The 20085-nt window shown below is 43.2% G+C and overlaps 1 protein-coding gene across 5 annotated transcripts in view; it reads right to left on the reverse strand.

Annotated features, from left to right (window-relative positions):
- rpgrip1l (RPGRIP1 like) overlaps positions 1-20085 on the reverse strand; it is a 303409-nt gene that overhangs the window by 138385 nt on the left and 144939 nt on the right. For all 5 annotated transcript variants that reach the window (XR_005461803.1, XM_038806727.1, XM_038806728.1 and 2 more), the window contains exon 16: positions 12118-12269. Coding sequence is in view for 4 of the 5 variants with exons in the window: in XM_038806727.1 (XP_038662655.1) it covers positions 12118-12269 (152 nt within the window). In the remaining variant the exon portion in view is untranslated. The remainder of the gene's footprint in view (positions 1-12117; positions 12270-20085) is intronic.

Genomic DNA, 20085 nt, shown 5'->3' on the forward strand with positions numbered 1-20085 from the left:
AATCTACCCTTAATAAACCCAGTCTGATCCTTCCGAACAATTGTTAGAAGGACATCTTCCAACCTTCTCGCCAGAAACTTAGACAACAATTTCAGGTCAACATTCAGGTGAGAAATTGGCCTGTAAGAGGCCCATCCCTCTGGATCTTTACCTGCTTTCAAAATCTTGGAGATATCAGCCTCACAAAGTGTTGACAGCATGTGCTCTACCTCAAAAGAATGGTAATACATACCCACCAATGGTTCCAACAACAAATATTTATACTCCTTATAGAACCTGCATCCAAAATCATCCGGTCTCCGGGCCTTTCCCGGCTGAAGCTCCTTAATGGGTGTAGCCACCTCATATTTCGAGATAGGAGCATTAAGAACCAGATATTGCCTCTCTGAAGCTTCCGGACACCCAAGGGAACAGACAAAAAATCCATACTTGCCATCGCATCACTAGACAGATCTGACTTGTATGATTCCGCATAAAAATCCTTAAAAGTCCCATTAATCTCCCCAGTCCTCATAGTCTTCCCTCCCCCAAAAAATGCACAGCGGGAATTGCCCTAGAATCTGCCTTCTTAGTTGGCAGGCCAAATATTTACCCAGCTTATTCTCAAACTCATACAGCTTCTGCCAAGCAAACTTTAAGCTTTTCTCAGCCTGCTGAGTCAACAATGAATCAAGAGCCACACTTGCTGCATTAACCTCCTTCAATGATTGCCTGTTGGGAGCCATCTTATATCTCTCCTCTGCATCCGTCAAACAGACTTCCACCTGGGGCCGCTTCTCCTGCATATTATGTCTTTTATTGGCTGTATAAAAGATCATCAGTCCTTTAGCATTTTCCCTCCCATAATATGGAAGGGGGAATATCAGGATCAAGTTGACAGAAAGAAAAAAAATCGAACTCTAACTTGAAATAAGTATTAAATTAAATAGCGCTGAGCAGGGATGCATCAAATCGCCATGCTCTAGATTGGGGGGGGAGGGTGTGGTTGGCTAGCACAGGGTGAGCGCTCAAGCAAAAGGAAGAAGTGAGCATGGTCCGGGATTACGATACTACCTGCAGAACATGAAGATACCAGGTGTAGGATCATCCTTGGCACAAAGAAGTAATCAATTCTAGTGTGACACTGATGAAGGACTGAGAAGAACGTAAAGTCTCGATCTCAAGGGTGTTGGATCCTCCAAGGATCCACATATCCCAACTCCTCACACACCAACGCCAATGCCTTAGCCTGCAGCGTGGGAGCTTGTACGCGAAGGGTGGCAGCGAAAGTGACCAGCCACGAAGAAGTTAGTTGAAGCCAAATCCGTGAGGTTCAAAAAATCTTGAGTGATAAACTCTGGAGAGTAATTCAGAGGTCGGTACACATTAATTATTGAGGCAATGTGTGGAATTATCCAGTTTCTCAGATGTGTGTCTCTTGGTGGCACACCATTCGCTGGTGGTGCGATACTCTTCTTCAACCCATTGATGGGAATTCTAATGAGACCAGAAAATCCCGCTGCCAGCGAATGGCCGGAGAATTCCGGTCAATTTCTCCATGTAGCGAACTTCTAAAGATAACATATCTACTACCCTTGTCCTTAGTACAAGTCTCTACCTTCAAGAGGATGTCTTTGTTGATCAGGATTGCACCACCCCTGCTACTCGATGAAAAAGTGGCACAAAAAACCTCCCCCACCCATTCCTGTTTCAATTTTAAGTGCTCCTTGTCATCCAAATGTGTTTCCTGTTTCTTAAGAAAGGAGAAACTCTTTTTCCTTTTGATGGGGTGATGAATACCTCGTACATTCCATGTGAAAATTCTAAGATTAAATGTCACCATCGCACAGGCCACAGAAAAAGATTAAGACTGGATTTTCACAATTGGGCACGCCACGACACCCCTCACCCAACTCATTTTACACCAGAGACATTAAAGTACCCTCAAAGCGTTCCATGGATAAAAGACCCGCCTGGACCAATGAAGGAAAATGCCAACAACACAGAAACTCCATTATAATAATAACAATGCAACAGAATCACAACACAATAGTTCTAACGGGACATTCCTCAATAAATTGGAGGACCTGGAGTATTAACCCCATGGCCACACTGTTATTACCACCTGGATATAATCTCTCCAACAAGGAGGAGAGAAAAAAAGCCAACAAGGGAATGGGAAACAAATGCTCCTCCCGCATTTTAACCCCACTCATGAAGACCTACATCCACCACCCACCCTCCAGCATTCTGCTATGATTAAGCCACAGATAATAAGAAAAAATGATGGACAATAAGCACACAGCATATCTACCATGACTCAGCTAATAAGAGTCCCTGAAACATTCAACAAGAAGACATTCCGCACAGTGCTCACTTATTAATATCTCCCCTTAAACAGGATAAGACACAATAAATGAAGACAAAGAACATCATAATAAGGAAAGAATCCAGACTAAAGCTTTGAATTTGTCTGGGTTGCAGACCAGCAGTCCAATTCCTTGTCCTTCATGGTCTTGTGAGCGGTGTCATGTGAGAGTACCTTTAAGAAATGGGTGTTTATAAATGGGTGTGTATATAAATATCTGTAATGAGAGTACCTTTATGAAATGGGTGTTTACTACTGCAGTGATGTCAGAGAGTGGGTGGAGCTAGGCTGTCTGTCAGTTTTTTATTTTTGTTTTCAGTGTTGGAGCTGAAGCCAGACCAAGCAGGTGTACTGCTGTTCTCTCTGCCATCAAAAGACTATATCTTGATCATTTGGTGAATTCAGAATTATAAACGTTTTCAGTAGTGACTTGAAACTGATGTGCTTCTGATAAAGGTTTTGTTTTAAGTCGTATGGATGTTGAAAAGGAAAGCTTAAAAGGTTTACTTAGTGTTGTAGTCTTTGGGGGTTGTATTTGAATTAATGGTTGCTAAGATGTTTACTGTATGTTTTAAAAAGGTTAACTTGAGTTCATAGAATAAACATTGTTTAACTTTAAAAAATACTTTTCCATTTCTGAGGTACCACATCTGTAGAGTGGGCTGTGTGCTCCCCATACCACAATCTAGTAAAAGTTGTGGGTCAGCTGAACTCCATGATACACTTTGGGGTTCTCTAAACCCTAGCCCGTAACAAATTGGGGCTCTCACTGTCCACCCTATCTAATCCTCTGATCATCTTGTATGCCTCAATTAAGTCACCTCTTAACCTTCTTCTCTCTAACGAAAACAGCCTTAAGTCCCTCAGCCTTTCCTCATAAGATCTTCCCTCCATACCAGGCAAAATCCTGGTAAATCTCCTCTGCACCCTTTCTAATGCTTCCACATCCTTCCTATAATGCGGCGACCAGAACTGCACGCAATACTCCAAATGCGGCCGCACCAGAGTTTTGTACAACTGCAACATGACCTCATGGCTCCGAAACTCAATCCCTCTACCAATAAAAGCTAACACACCGTACGCCTTCTTAACAACCCTCTCAACCTGGGTGGCAACTTTCAGGGATCTATGTACATGGACACCGAGATCTCTCTGCTCATCCACACTACCAAGAATCTTACCATTAGCCCAGTACTCTGTCTTCCTGTTATTCCTTCCAAAATGAATCACCTCGCACTTTTCTGCATTAAATTCCATTTGCCACCTCTCAGCCCAGCTCTGCAGCTTATCTATGTCCCTCTGTAACTTGTAACATCCTTCCGCACTGTCCACAACTCCACCGACTTTAGTGTCATCTGCAAATTTACTCACCCATCCTTCTACGTCCTCCTCCAGGTCATTTATAAAAATGACAAACAGCAGTGGCCCCAAAACAGATCCTTGTGGTACACCACTAGTAACTGGACTCCAGTCTGAACATTTCCCATCAACCACCACCCTTTGTCTTCTTCCAGCTAGCCAATTTCTGATCCAAACTGCTAAATCACCCTGAATCCCATGCCTCCGTATTATCTGCAATAGCCCACCGTGGGGAACCTTATCAAATGCTTTACTGAAATCCATACACAACATCAACCGCTTTACCCTCATCCACCTCACCTGTTTGGTCACCTTCTCAAAGAACTCAATAAGGTTTGTGAGGCACGACCTACCCTTCACAAAACCATGTTGACTATCTCCAATCAAATTATTCCTTTCCAGATGATTATACATTCTATCTCTTATAAACCTTTCCAAGACTTTGCCCACAACAGAAGTAAGGCTCACTGGTCTATAGTTACCGGGGTTGTCTCTACTTCCCTTCTTGAACAAGGGGACAACATTTGCCATCCTCCAGTCTTCTGGCACTATTCCTGTAGACAAAGATGACTTAAAGATCAAAGCCAAAGGCTCAGCAATCTCCTCCCTAGCTTCCCAGAGAATCCTAGGATAAATCCCATCCGGCCCAGGGGACTTAACTATTTTAACACTTTCCAGAATTGATAACACCTCCTCCTTATGAACCTCAAGCCCTTCTAGTCCAGTAGCCTGTATCTCAGTATTCTCCTCAACAACATTGTCTTTTTCCTGAGTGAATACTGATGAAAAATATTCATTCACCACCTCTCCTATCTCCTCGGACTCCATGCACAACTTCCCACTACTGTCCTTGACTGGCCCTACTCTTACCCTAATCATTCTTTTATTCCTGACATATCTATAGAAAGCTTTAGGGTTATCCTTGATCCTACCTGCCAAAGACTTCTCATGTCCCCTCCTGGCTCTTCTTAGCTCTCTTTAGATCCTTCCTAGCTAACTTGTAATTCTCGAGCGCTCTAACTGAACCTTCAAGTCTCATCTTTACGTAAGCCTCCTTCTTCCTCTTGACAAGTGTTTCAACTGCTTTAGTAAACCACGGTTCCCTTGCTCGACCACTTCCTCCCTGCCTGACAGGTACATATTTATCAAGGACACGCAGTAGCTGTTCCTTGAACATGCTCCACATTTCCATTGTGCCTATCCCCTGCCGTTTCCTCTCCATCCGCTGCATCCTAAGTCTTGCCTCATCGCATCATAATTGCATTTCCCCCAGATATAACCCTTGCCCTGCGGTATACACCTATCCCTTTCCATCACTAAAGTAAACGTAATCGAATTGTGGTCACTATCACCAAAGTGCTCACCTACCTCCAAATCTAACACCTGTCCTGGTTCATTATCCAGTACCAAATCCAATACGGCCTCGCCTCTCGTTGGCCTATCAACATACTGTGTCAGGAAACCCTCCTGCACACATTGGACAAAAACAGACCCATCTAAAGTACTCGAACTATAGTGTTTCCAGTCAATATTTGGAAAGTCCCCCATAACAACTACCCTGTTACTTTTGCTCCTATCCAGAATCATTTTTGCAATCCTTTCCTCTACATCTTTGGAACTTTTCAGAGGCCTATAGAAAACCCCTAACAGGGTGACCTCTCCTTTCCTGTTTCTAACCTCATCCCATACTACCTCAGTAGACGAGTCCTCATCAAACGTCCTTTCTGCCACCGTAATACTGTCCTTGACTAACAATGCCACCCCTCCCCCTCTTTTACCACCTTCCCTGAGCTTACTGAAATATCTAAACCCCGGCACCTGCAACAACCATTCCTGTCCCCGCTCTATCCATGTCTCCGAAATGGCCACAACATCGAAGTCCCAGGTATCAATCCATGCCACAAGTTCACCCACCTTATTTCAGGTGTGGTATTTCAGTTTAAGTAGGGAGTGTGTTGTGGACAATGGCTCTTTCAGAGGCTCTGATGTTTTCGGGGATCGAGACAGTCACACGCAGTACCTTACGGACAGAGACTAAAAGCAGACTGTTAGATTTGGCAAAAACATTGCAAACAACTGGAGACATGAGAAATACTCAAGTGGTCAAGGTAAAGGTGATCTGATGGGAGATAATAAGGAGAGTGTACCTCAGATTAAAAAAGAAATCCAGGAGGGTGGAAGAGACAGGAAAAGTTTCAAATGTTTTCACTGTAATAAACTAGGCCATGTAAAATCAAAGTGTTGGTGGTTGCAGAAAAGCACTGGGAAGGCTGATGTGGTAAAACAGGATGAGACAGTGGGGTTTGTTAAAGTTGTAAAGGAAAGCCCAAGTGAAGCGAAGGAGGTGCAAAAGATTGTACATCCTGATCAAGAGGTGACTGATAAGAAGGTGCCAGATCTCTTTAAAGAATTTACTTGTGTGGGCAAAGTTTACTCATCTGTGTCAGGAGGAGCAGGTAAAGAAGTCACAATTTTAAGAGATACAGGAGCTAGCCAATCTTTAATGGTAAGAGATGAGGAGTTATGTAGTTTGGGAAGAATGTTGCCAGAAAAGGTGGTGATATGTGGAATTCAAGGTGAGAGGAGTCGTGTTCAATTAGATAAGGTAAGGTTGGAAAGTCCAGTGAAGAGTGGTGAAGTGGTAGTAGGGGTAATAGAGAAGCTATCTTGTCCAGGAATACAGTTTATCTTGGGTAATGATATAGCTGGATTGCAGGTGGGTGTGATACCTACTGTGGTTGATAAGCCAGTGGAAGCTCAGACAACTGAAGTGTTGAAAGACGAATATCCTGGGATTTTTACGGATTGTGTAGTAAGAAGGTCGCAAAGACACAGGTTAAGACAAGAGGATAAATCAAAGCGTGAAGATGAAGTTGAAGTGCAATTATCAGAAACGATTTTTGATCAGATGGTTGAAAAAGAACAAGAACAGGTGGAGGATGAGGCGGATATTTTTAGTTCAGGAAAATTGGCGGAGTTACAACAAAAATGTATAGAAATAAAACAGATGTATCAGAAAGCATACACGGAAGAGAAATCTGAGTGTATACCAAAGTGTTATTACCGTAAAAGTGATGTCTTGATGAGAAAATGGAGACCTTTACATATGCAGGCGAATGAAAAGTGGGCAGAAGTTCATCAAGTAGTATTGCCGGTAGGGTATAGAAAGGAGGTGTTGCGAGTTGCACATGACATACCAGTGGGAGGTCATTTGGGAATAAGGAAAACTCAAGCTAAAATCCAGAAACATTTTTATTGGCTTGGACTACATAAAGATGTAGTTAAATTTTGTTAATCATGTCACACATGTCAAGTGATAGGGATACCTCAAGCAGTGATAAAACCAGTGCCCTTAATAGCCATTCCAGCATTTGAGGAACCTTTTACAAGGGTTCTAATTGATTGCGTAGGACCGCTTCCTAAAACGAAAAGTGGGAATCAATATCTTTTGCCCATAATAGATGTGTCTACTAGGTTTGCAGAGGCCATTCCAGTATGTAATATTACAGCTAAAAAGATTGTGGAGGAGTTACTTAAATTCTTTACTAGATATGGACTATCCACAGGAATACAATCAGATCAAAGATCAAATTTTACCTCCAGGTTATTCAAAGAAGTTATGGATAGCTTCGGAACAAAACAATTTAAATCAAATGCGTACTATCTAGAATCGCAGGGAGCGTTAGAAAGGTGGCACATTAAAGATAATGTTGAGGGCTTATTGTCACGATTATCCAGAGAATTGGGATAAAGGAATTCCATTCATACTGTTCGCAAGTAGGGATGCTCCTAATGAGTCAACCAAATTTGGTCCTTTTGAACTAATTTTTGGTTATGAGGTAAGAGGACCACTGAAATTGATGAAGGAAAAATTGGTGAGTGAGATATTAGAAATTACATTATTGGATTACGTGTCAAATTTTAGGGAATGATTAAATAGAGCAGGTGAATTGGCTAGACAACATTTAAAAGTTGCACAAAACGTGATGAAATGGGTAGCGGACAAGAAATCCAAAGTTTGAAGTTTTGCCAGTGGAGATAAAGTTTTAGTGTTATTACCAGTGGTTGGGTAACCTTTAAAAGCAAGGTTTTGTGGACCTTATCAGGTTGAAAGGAAATTAAGTGAGATGAATTATGTGGTAAAGACACCAGATAGAAAGAAGACTCACCGAGTGTGTCATGTGAATATGCTTAAAAGGTACTTTGAAAGGGAAGGAGAGAAAAAGGAGGTTTTAATGATTCTAACTCAAAATTACAAACCAAATCCAGATGACTGTGAATTTGACATACCTCAAATTAAATTGGAAAACGAGGATGTTCTTAAAAATTGGGATAAATTGTTGAGTTACCTTCCAGAGGAAAAACGAACTGACCCGAAAGAGTTATTGGTATCACATGGGCAAGTTTGTAGAGATAAATTGGGAAGTACTAAAATGACTCTACATGAAGTAGCTGTGGGAAATGCTGTTCCAATCAAACAACATCCATTCACTTAACCCTTTAAAATTGGCACACGTTAACAAAGAGATTGAGAGTATGCTTAAAAATTGCATAATTGAAGTGGGTTGCAAGCAATGGAACTCACCCTTAGTAATGGTACCTAAACCAGACGGTGCCCAAAGGTTGTGTGTGGATTATAGAAAGGTTAATGTAGTTACAAGAACGGACTCTTATCCTATCCCACGTTTGGAGGATTGCATCCAGTTTATACACACCCATTTATAAACACCCATTTTCAAACTATTTACTTAAAGGTTACTGGCAGGTACCTTTATCCGAAAGGGCGAAGGAGATTTCCGCTTTTGTGACTCAAGATGGTATATACCAATTCAAAGTTATGCCATTTGGCATGAAAAATGCACCAGCCACATTTCAACGATTAACTAAAGTCGTTTCAGGATTACCCAATTGTGCGGTATACATCGACGATCTGTTAATTTTCAGCCAGACATGAACAGAACATTTAAAACATCTGATGCAGTTATTCGATCGACTTCAGGAGGTGGGTTTGGTGATAAACCTCGCCAAAAGTGAATTTGGAAAGGACCAAATCACTTTCCTTGAGGAGTTTCCGATACCCTCAAGACAAAGGGAAATAATGCGAGTTCTTGGCATGAGTGGATTTGATCGAACATCTGTGCAAACGTTTTGTAGCGTGATTGCTCCACTGATGGACTTGCTGAAGAAACGTCAAAAATGTCAGTGGACAGCGGAGTTTCAACAGGCATTTGACAGTCTGAAAGCTGTGATAACCAATGCTCCTATGTTGGAGAATTATAAGGGACTCTGTGATCAGATTGAACTAAAGTATCTGACTTTAAAGAGAAATGCCGAGACGTAGAGAAATGGACGGATCATGCTGAGACCTTCTTGTTCAAAGAGACTGTCAATCGAGAAGAATTTCAGTTGCAGGAAGAAAAATGGAAAAAAAATGGACTATACCTGTTGTTTTTTTGAAACAGAAACATATATTTACTGTGTGCATTTCTTAAAGGATAGTGAAAAGGTGAAAAATGAAACCATCTTGAAGTTGATGGTTTAATTTTTTTCTTGGGGGGAGGTGTCATGTGAGAGTACCTTTAAGAAATGGGTGTTTATAAATGGGTGTGTATATAAATATCTATAATGAGAGTACTGCTTGAGCTGAAGCCAGACCAAGCAGGTGTACTGCTGTTCGCTCTGCCATCAAAAGACTATCTCTTGATCATTTGGTGAATTCAGAATTATAATGTTTTCAGTAGTGACTTTAACCTGATGTGCTTCTGATAAAGTTTTGTTTTTAAGTCGTATGGATGTTAAAAAGGAAAGTTTAAAGGTTTACTTTGTGTTGTAGTCTTTGGGGGTTGTATTTGAATTAAAGGTTGCTAAGATGTTCACTGTATTTTAAAAAAGGTTAACTTGAGTTCATAGAATAAACATTGTTTTGCTTTAAAAAATACTTTTCCATTTCTGCTCTTCCACACCTGTAGAGTACGCCGTGTGCTCCCCATACAATCCCCATCACAATCTAGTGAAAGTTGTGGGTCAGGTGAACTCCATGACACACTTTGGGGTTCTCTAAAACTTGGCCCATAACAAAGGCCAAGACAATAGTTGGATTGTCGAAAGACTTTGAGGAGTCGTTGGATATAACTTTCAGGGTTGCAGGATAAAGCATGACATAATTTACTCCAGCCACCTAAAGTTGCCTTCGAACTTCATCAAAGCTTCAACACTTTATCTGCGTCGCTGCAGAAGAGTCCCAGAAGAAGGAATTCTCCGTTCCCTCGTGAAACCATGTTTCACCTCGCCTTGCCGTCTCCAGAACCTTATGGCAATCTTTAAAATTGTGGAAATGAATGATTATTCACTGGGACGAAGATGGTCCCTTGGCCTTAACAACAGGATATGTAGCGCCCTTTCAAATTTGAAACGCCCAGCCTTCAAATCCAGCTTAAGAAAACGTGGTAGCCAGTTCGCAAAGAACTTAATAAGAGCCTTATCCTCCATTCCCTCAGGCAGATCAGCGACTCATATATTCTTTATCCGACCTCAGTTCTCCAAATGTTTCAGGATTTCTGACATACCATAGCTTGTTTATCCAAAGTTAGAATTAGAACGTCTGTCGTGGAAGCAACATGTTCGACGTTCAGGCTTCTCTCCTCCGTATCATAAAGCCTTTGTGCTTTTCAGTTGCCCTGTCACCCTTAAATAATAAACTTGGCCTTATGAGCACATAAGCTTTGAATCAGCACGCCGAGCCTTTGATCAATTTCACCACCTCCCAGAGTGCCTCAGAAAGCACTGGCTCGAGAGACCTCACAGAGACCAGGCCGCCATATTGAAATTGCGACTCCAACCCTGCTGAATCTGCCTGTCCCACTTTATTGCCGAATTTCTTTACGTTTTTCGGCTTATCCTTATCAAAGCTCATCCAGAGGTCTTCCAGGGACATAATATCAATTACTAATTCAAGCATTAGGCAGATGAGTGTTGGGTAATCAGGAGAAATGACGGATTATAAGGAAAGAGTTAACAAAGTAGCAATGGTCCTATAGAAAGTGAGTCTCGGGAATTAATGGAAAATAAGGAGATGGTAGAAGAATTGAATAGGCATTTTGAAAAAAAAAAAGAAATCGCTTATTGTCACGAGTAGGCTTCAATTAAGTTACTGCGTAAAGCCCCTAGTCGCCACATTCTGGCGCCTGTCCGGGGAGGCTGGTACGGGAATCGAACCGTGCTGCTGGCCTGCTTGGTCTGCTTTAAAAGCCAGCAATTTAGCCCTGTGAGCTAAACCAGCTCCACTATAGAGGATACAAGTAACATCACAGAAATAGCTATAAGTCAGGAAAAGGAAGAGAGAGAAGAACGTGGAAAATTATAATCACCAGGGAAGTGGTAGTGAGCAAATTGCTGGAGCTGTGGGATGTCAAGTAGTCTCCAGGTCCTGATAGACTTCATTATGAGGTCTTAAAAGAAGTAGCTAATGAGATAGTTGATGCATTGGTTTTAATTTTCCAAAATTCCCTAGATTCAGGGATAGTTTCATAAGATTGGAAAATGTAATTCATTTATTCAAAAAGGGAGGGAGACAGCAAGAAGGAAACTACTGCACAGTAAACTTAACATCTGTCGTTGGAAAATGTTAGAAGCTATTATTAAAGACGGTATAGCAGGGCACTTTGAAAAATTCAAGGCAATCAGGCAGTATCAACATGGCTTTGTGAAATTCAAAGGTGAGGGGTGAGGGCTGGAGCACCTTTGTATTTGTATTTTAAGTGGGTTGAAGTCCCACTACACCAAGGCAAGCCTTTTAAACTGTCTGCCTCCCTGTGGCTACTCCAAACTTTTTCTCGGATTGGATAGCCTGGCTCCAGCTTCCATCTGCACCTCACTGGCAATGAAGTCCCAACTTTGCTGCCACTTTCTCTCCTGTGGACAGGCTGAGCCAGGAATTTACCCAACTCCTGCTAACCACTTTGTGGATGAAAATCCAGGCCACAGAGTTTAAATCTGGAACATGACAATGATCAGCAGCTAAGAAAAAAACCCAATTAGAATCTAACTTTTCAAGATATTTGCTAGTCTTAAACATTAAAATTCACCAAAGATAGAACATTTTTCATTTTAAATTTAGCTAGTATAAATTTGTGTTTTCAAACAGCTGACTGTTTGATCACGGGTTAATTGAAGTTCAGTTAAAACCTTATGCATTATTTACAGTTACTGATTATTGAAAAGGCAGATCCTCACACATATACAGAACCATAATATGAATCCCCTTTATTTCTACCACTGTGATAGAATTAAAAACAATACATTTATATAAAAGCTTTTTACTGTATGGAACATTTTTCAAAGCTTTCTTGAATAGTCAAAACCAATCAAACCTAAATTCAGTTAAAAAAATTTTTTCAGGAGGAACAGTTCACCTGTTGTGTTTGATCAATTGAATGATGACTGGAAGTTACGTATCCTAGAGCTTTTGTTCGTTCTTTGTAAAGCCGAATAGCCTGAGCCATTGCCACACGTAGCCGGAACCAATATTCCACTGCTCCATAATTTTCTAAATCTCCTTTTACACCTGTATTCAAAATGGAGACTGTAATTAAGGGAGACTGGGCAACTGAAAAACACAAATACAATATACTGCATAAAGGTAATCCAGGATAATAAAAGAACATAATCTGCATACAGATAAATACATTTATCCTTTGAATAGCATAAGTCCCTGACTTTTGATATCACTGTTCCTATGATGTTTTGGTATGCATAGAAAATGTTCTTATTGTACAATCAATGAACTGCACAATGTATTTTTAATCATGTATTCAATTTGTGAGTAAAAAAATCATACTGATCAATATTTGCCACATTTCTTGTAATTTAATGATTTGTTACAGTTACGAGATAGAATTAAAAATATCAGAACAATTTTTCCAAAAAGAGTACTCAATCAAGATCTGCTCAATCAAGAAATGCTCGAGCCTTGTTTGCAGGTAAATCATATAAAAACATCCACAGCAATTGGATGCAAGAAAAAGCAGAGGAGTTCCCAACTCAAACCTTGTCAATAAATGCTATCTGACCTTTCAAGTGTCTCCAGTCTTTACTATTTTTGTTCGAAAGCAAAGGTACTTTTTAAGCTAATAAGACTTTTTTGTCTAAAAGTCACCAGTTTTAAATACATGATTTTGTTGATAAGTGAAAGTCCTGAACTTTGGGCTGGATTTTCATTCCCAAGACCAAGATCTTGAGTTTGGAAATTTCCTGCCTGGGCCACCCACTTCAGGAAAAAGAGTGCCTGGGATGCAGGATGCATTTGGGCCCACGATGCCTGGACTCAGATTGGAGGTGGCCTCAGGGATTGCACGAGTGTCAACAAGATGGAGTGTTGAAAAGGTTTGCCTCAGTTCTCTGGGACTTTGCCCAGTTGTTTTGTTAAATATTAGGTTTTTAGCTCTCACCATTAATCACCTTCCCACCCGCTTCCAATTCACCATTGATGCTATCTTATGTCCCCTCCGCACCATCTTTTGTACTTACACCCTCAACGGCAACGCACCTAGTTCCCACAATAGGAAGACCTCAGGGGTAATGTTGAGATAAAATAAAATAAAGATCTCTATCTATTACAGTTTTCACAATAATAAACAAACACCCCCATTCATAAAAGCTGATTCAAAACTTTAAAAACTCCTCAAGTACTTAATCCATTATCAAATAAAACAAAGTTGTATTCAAACCCCACATCAAAGACAGCTAATCCTCTAATAACATCTTTGAGCTATCATTCAGACTGTGAACTTACAACCCCCTGCTGGGATAATTGTGGTTCTGTTTAGAAGCCAGTTTTAATAATGATACAATGTTAGTTCTTGGATTAATGTCAACAAACAGGTATTGTAACCACTAGACCTGCTTTTTTTCCCAATTCTGACACAGACAAGCTAGGGATTTAAGCAACCTGACAGTTCTATGTACCTTATCTGCTTTTCATGAGCATTTATGTCTTCTCCACAAATTTGTGACTCCGACACAGTGGGATTAGGCCCTTGCTAGTGTGAAAATAGAGTTTGTTTATAGCCCTGCTGAGTTTGCGTTTCCCTCATGTGAGTCATGTCTTGACTTCCGGTGACGGGGATGTGCTGAGTAATCGTACATCAGGTGGCTCTCCTCCGACAAACCCAAAAATAGTTCTTTCACTGGAGTAGCCCGCTAAAACAAGGGAAAAAATATCCCCGAACCTCAACCAGCATGAACGCGAAAGGAGATGCGTAAAAACAGGAAGTGGAAAAAGCCAGGAGAGGAAATGGCTGAGCCGGCATGAGGTGACAAACCCGGATCTCGTCAGAGTAAGAAGGACCGACCCACCGCACAAGGAGCCCCCCATCACCAGGGGGTGCCTGGAGGATGATTCTCTCAAGAGAACTGAGAGAACATAGAGAGGAGACGAAGACCGACATCCAGACTGCATCAGGATGGCAGTCGCAGAAGCTCTGCCAACCATGCAGGTGGCCTTAGACAAGGCGAATAGGCGATTGGAAGCCCAGGAAAGCATCATAAAGGAGCTAAAGTGATCAGACCACCGCCCTGGAAAAGGAAGTTCAAAGGTAGGTCGTGATGCAGGGGAGTCTGAAAGGAAAGATTGAGGATCAGGAAAACCGATCAAGACGCCAAACCGAATTGTGGGCCTGCCGTAGGGGATCGAAGGACTATGTGGCCCAAATGCTGGGCAATCTGGTGGGAAGGGATAGCTTTCCCAACACACCAGAAATAGACAGAGCCCACTGGTCCTTTCGTCCGAAACCCAAAGCTGGAAAAGAACCGAGGGTAATAATCGCTAAAACAAAACCGAAAGAATCCTGCAAGGCAAACAAAATATGTAACTGGGAAGGCCACTGGATCAGGATCGAGCAGGACACTAGGGCTGATCTAGCCAAGTGCCGGGCAGAGTCCAACAGGGCGAAGGTAGCCCTGTACAATAGCGGTGTAAAATTTGGGATGCTGTGCCCAGCCAAACTTTGGGTCACATTCCAAGGCAGGAAGCACTTCTTCATGGCCCCTGAGGATGCAAACAATTTATTCCTGGAGAACGGGCTGGAGAAACGGCAGCAGGGACAGCGATGAAAAGATCATTCAACGAGATTTTATTTTACTAAATCAATTAACCAATTCGATGAACATTTTGCGCGGGACTGCTCTGCCTCATTCTGAGAACGGGAGGTGAAACAGAGGAAGGGAAGAGCAAGGGCAGCAAAACACAGGAAAGGATGAGGAGAGTGACAGGTAGAGAGTACAGAGAGTGGGCGACGGGTGGATACATAACCACCCCAGGGAGGAGGGGCTCACCACACTAATGGGGAAGCTAGCACCGGGAAGCGTGAAGGAAAGAGAGGCCGCATACATCTCCTGCAAGGGAGAGAGCACCTGGCAAAGGGGGGCGGGGGTAAACATCAGCAACAGGGGGCTGATTGAAGACGAAACAGAGGGAAGGGAACATGAAGGGGAGGGTGGGGGGGGGGGGTGGATGAGACAGTTCCAGGGGACAGAGGTGTGTGTGAGAAAGTATCATAGGGAGAACATAGGAACAAAGAAATCAAGGACATTAGACAGGCTGCAATAGGCCACACATGGCGACTGGGAATACAAAGGCACTGCAAGCAACCACTGTGGAGTGTTCTGAACAAAGGGAAACCCCAGAGGGCAGTGGCTCACCTACACAGTGTACACACAATTGGCAGCCATGTTGGGTGGCCCCTATGTCGATATGCAAACACAATATTTGCTACGGGTTAAACTACACTATCAGCTACAATAACCTATACTTAACTTCAGGGTGACCAGCACTGTGCAAATGGATAAGGCCTTTATCTGGATTTCACTTGGCTGGTTCGAAGAAATTGGCTCCGTCTCTGCTGGGCTCATCCATCAGGTAGCGATCGTTGGTCTTGAACTTGGCTGGCTGTTCCTGCTACGATTGGGTTGGCACAGGCTGGATCCAAATGAGACAGAACACATGGCTGTGCTCCCTTTTATCCCTCTGGGATTTCCAGCTCTTTGGGGCAGTCCTTAACCTTGGACCCAATAGTTCGACAGGGCTCTGATCACGGTCTTCGATTTCGGTCAATAAAGGGACGGGTGCCTTGGTGGCTGAGCGGGTCCTTAGTGGTCATTGACCGTGGCACTTGGGCTTTCTGAGTAAGGGGAGTGGCGCCGATCAATCTGTGGCTGTACCGGTTGCTTGATTGGAGTTCAATTGTCCTGGGAAAATGGGCCATTGAAATGCAAAAGAGCGGGGGTTTCGATCAGGACTTGTTACCTGTGTTTCAGATACACATAGGCTCTGTATCTGTTTGAGTCCTGGGTTGGCCATAATTCCCATGGTCCTTTGCAGGTGACCATCTTAGATGGAACGTCAGGTGACTTGATGGCCCAATGAAAAGATCCAGAGTCTTCGCCCACCTGAAGAGTATGAAAGCCGACAGTCTTCCAAGAGACTCGTCTGAGGGAGAAGGACAGACTGCAGGTAAGGAAAGGCGGGGTGGGACAGACCTGCCATTCCTGCTGCAGGACAAGGGGCAGGGGTGTACTGTTAAATAAGAGGACAATGTTTACTGCGACAAGGATGGTTACGGACCCAGGGGACAGTATGTCATGGTCAGCAGTGTCCTGGATGGGGCACCATCGTGTACAAGCCCAACTGGAGTGACACGGAGTTTACAAAGAGATCCATGGTGGAAATAACCGATGTCGACACACACTGACTTATCATGGGGGTGGGGGGATTTTAACTGTGTACAGGACCCACAGACGAACAGGTCAATTCCAAAACAGGGAAGACCTCCAACATGGCAAAATAACTTGTGGGGCGGCATGGTGGCACAGTGATTAGCACTGATGCTTCACAGTTCCACGAACCCGAGTTCAATTCCGTTCTCGGGTGACTGTGTGGAGTTTGCACTTTCTCCCTGTGTCTGTGTTGGTTTCCTACAGGTGCTCTGGTTTCCTCCCATAGTCCAAAGATCTGCCGGTTAGGTGGATTGGCCATGATAAATTTCCCCTTAGTATCCAAAAGGTTAGGTGGGGTTATTGGGTTAGAGTGGAGGTGTGGGATTAAGTGGGGTTCTCTTTCCAAGGGCTGGTGCAGACTTGATGGGCCGTCTGGTAGAGGAAGTAAAAAAGGATCTGCAGAGGTGGGACATGCACCAACTCTCCCTGGCAGGGAGAGTGCAGACCATCTCGATGAACGTACTGCCCAGGTTCCTCTTCCTGTTCGGATCCATACCGATCCATATCCCTCAGGCCTTTGTCAACTCATTACAAAAGCTGATCATGAGACGCTTGTATGTGTGTGGTGTGGTTGGGGGGGGGGGGGGGGGCAAGAATTCTCAAAAAGGTGATGCAGAAAACTATGGGGAAACTAGCACATCCAAACCCACAATAATACCACTCGGCTGCAACTGCAGAGAGGGCAAAGGGGTGGATAAAAGAGCCAGAGGCTAACGGGTGCGAATGACTCCTGCCGGGTGACCTTCCTCCAGGCCCTAGCCATGGCTGAACTCCCATCCCCACAGAACAAACATTCAACAAGCCAGTGATGATTGCAACACTCCGGTCTTGGAACCAACTGCGACAGCACTTTGGATTAACCAAAATGTCCGTTAAGGCCTCCATCTACAATAACCACAGGTCCTCGCCCATGACAATGGACACCACCTTCAAATGGTGGAGGCAGGACGGAGGGATGCTGAAAGTTAGGAACTTCTGTACAGACAATAGACTGACAACACACGAGGAACTAACAGAGACGTTCCAGCTGACAGGGGGAAACAAACTAAGATATATGCTGGCCAAAAACTTCTTACGTAGGGAATCAAGGACATACTCGCGTCCACCACAGCAATTGTTGCTACTGGATCCTACTGGATGCGGACATCTTAGGGAAGGGGAACTGTGCGACCTGTATGGGCGACTACTGTGAAGGGCACAAACACCACTGGAAGAGACAAGGGAAAAATGGGATGAGAACTTGGGGTTTGAAATAGGGTGGGGAATCTGGAGTGAAGCACTGCATAGGGTCAACTCCACTTCCACTTGTGCAAGGCTAAGCCTGATGCAGTTGAAATGGGGACACAGAGCTCACTTAACTAGAACACGAATGAGCAGGTTCTTCTCGGAGGTGGGGGATGAATGTGAACGATGCCAAGGAGGCCCGACCAACCACGGTCACATGTGAAATGAAATGAAAATCGCTTATTGTCACAAGTAGGCTTCGAATGAAGTTACTGTGAAAAGCCCCTAGTCACCACATTCCGGCGCCTGTTTGGGAAGGCTGGTATGGGAATTGAACTGTGCTGCTGGCCTGCCTGGGTCTGCTTTCAAAGCCAGCGATTTAGCATGTTCTGGTCTTGCCCCAGACTTGTCGGGTTCTGGACAGCCTTCTTTGAGGCAATGTCCAAGGTGGTGGGATGAAGATGGAGCTGAGACCGAGAGGGGTAGTCTTCGGGGTCTCAGACCATCCATATCTCTTCATGGGGAGGAGCGCTGACTCCCTTGCCTTTGCCTCCCTAATCGCCTGCCGAAGAATCCTGCATGGCTGGCGATCAGTAGCACCAACCAAAGCTGCAGACTGGCTGTCCAACCTATCGGAATTCCTCCACATGGAGAAAATTAAATTTGGCATTCCGGGGTCAAAATACAACTTCCACAAAACATGGGAGCCATTCACTCAGTTATTCCAAGACCTGTTTTGCAGCCAACAACTAGTAAGCCAGGCCTTCAGAGCACCCTACGTGCTCTCATCCCATGTACTCCCTGCATTGGAGATCTCTATTGCCTCCCGAAAATACACAAGGCCAACACACCAGGCCGTCCTATCGTTTCAGGCCATGGGACCCTATGTGAGAACCTCTCTGGCTACATCGAGGGCATCTTGAAACCCATCGTACAAGGTACGCCCAGCTTCTGTCGCGACACAACGGACTTCCTACAGAAACGCAGCACCCATGGACCAGTTGAACCAGGAATATTCCTCATCACAATGGACGTCTCAGCACTCTACACCAGCATCCCCCATGACAACGGCGTTGCTGCAACAGCGTCCGTACTCAACACCAACAACTGCCAATCTCCAGACGCAATTCTGCAACTCATCCGCTTCATTCTCGATTACAACGTCTTCACCTTCGACAACAAGTTTTTCATTCAGATGCACGGAACAGCCATGGGGACCAAATTTGCACCTCAATATACCAACATCTTCATGCACATGTTTGAACAAGACTTCCTCAACGCACAGGACCTTCAACCGACGTTATACACCAGATACATCGATGACATTTTTTTCCTTTGGACCCACGGCAAAAAAATTCACCTGAGGAAGGAGCAGTGCTCCAAAAGCTAGTGTTTGAAACGAACATGTTGGACTTTAACCTGCTGTTGTAAGACTTCTTACTGTGCTCACCCCAGTCCAACGCCGGCATCTCCACATGATGTACATTTTTATTTTCTCTTTTTTCTTTTTTGCTGTTTTCAATGTGTGCTTACGATTGCCTTTGTTTTGCATAATATTAAAAAAATTCTTAATCAAAACATTTTTTAAAAATGAGTCATGCCGCACTCCCTTTCCCTACTGATTTTGGAAATGTGGATGGAAATTCTGGATCCAGGTCCCCTCCACCACTTTTAAAGGTCTGCAGTGTCTCTGTAAGTTTTGAAAATCCAGCCCTTTAATTATGTTCCTCTATCCACAGATCCTGCCAGATCTGCTGAGTATTTCCAGCATTTTCTGATTTTAGTTCAGATTTCCAGCAATTGCATTATGTTGTTTTCATATAAAAACATTTTTTGAATATGTTTACAACATTGTGACCAAATCAATTTTCCCCTAATGCTTTCCTTATACATAGTCCTGGGAATTGTGGTTAATAGGAAAAGGAATTTAAATTGTTTAAATCTGATGCTCAGTGGGCTACACGGCAGTGTGGGCCACCACAATATTCTTTCATTTTTGGAGCATAGAAATCCCAATTAAGAGGGACAATAAAGACACTTTTCACATCGAGCAGTCTTTACATTTAAGATTCAAACACCTGTTAAGTACAAGAATATCATGTGAGGTGACTTTGAACAGTCCTTTTTGACTGCGGATATGCACCTACAGCATAATCGGGCAATAAATAGCAATCCCACTTAAGAGAGGTCACAGGACAGCTGATGTAGGAAATGGAAAATATCCCATTCACTTAAATAGAGATTGCCACTACACTAATCTGCTGAAATTGGTGGACTGTTAAAAAAGCCATATGTCTGAACCGATTTCTTAAAAAAATGACTTGTTGACAAGTAAAAGATATATTTCTAGTTGGGAGAAGCTATCGTACCTTTCTAAAGAATGT

Source organism: Scyliorhinus canicula, chromosome 9, assembly GCF_902713615.1.
Source record: "Scyliorhinus canicula chromosome 9, sScyCan1.1, whole genome shotgun sequence".
Lineage (NCBI taxonomy): Eukaryota > Metazoa > Chordata > Chondrichthyes > Carcharhiniformes > Scyliorhinidae > Scyliorhinus > Scyliorhinus canicula.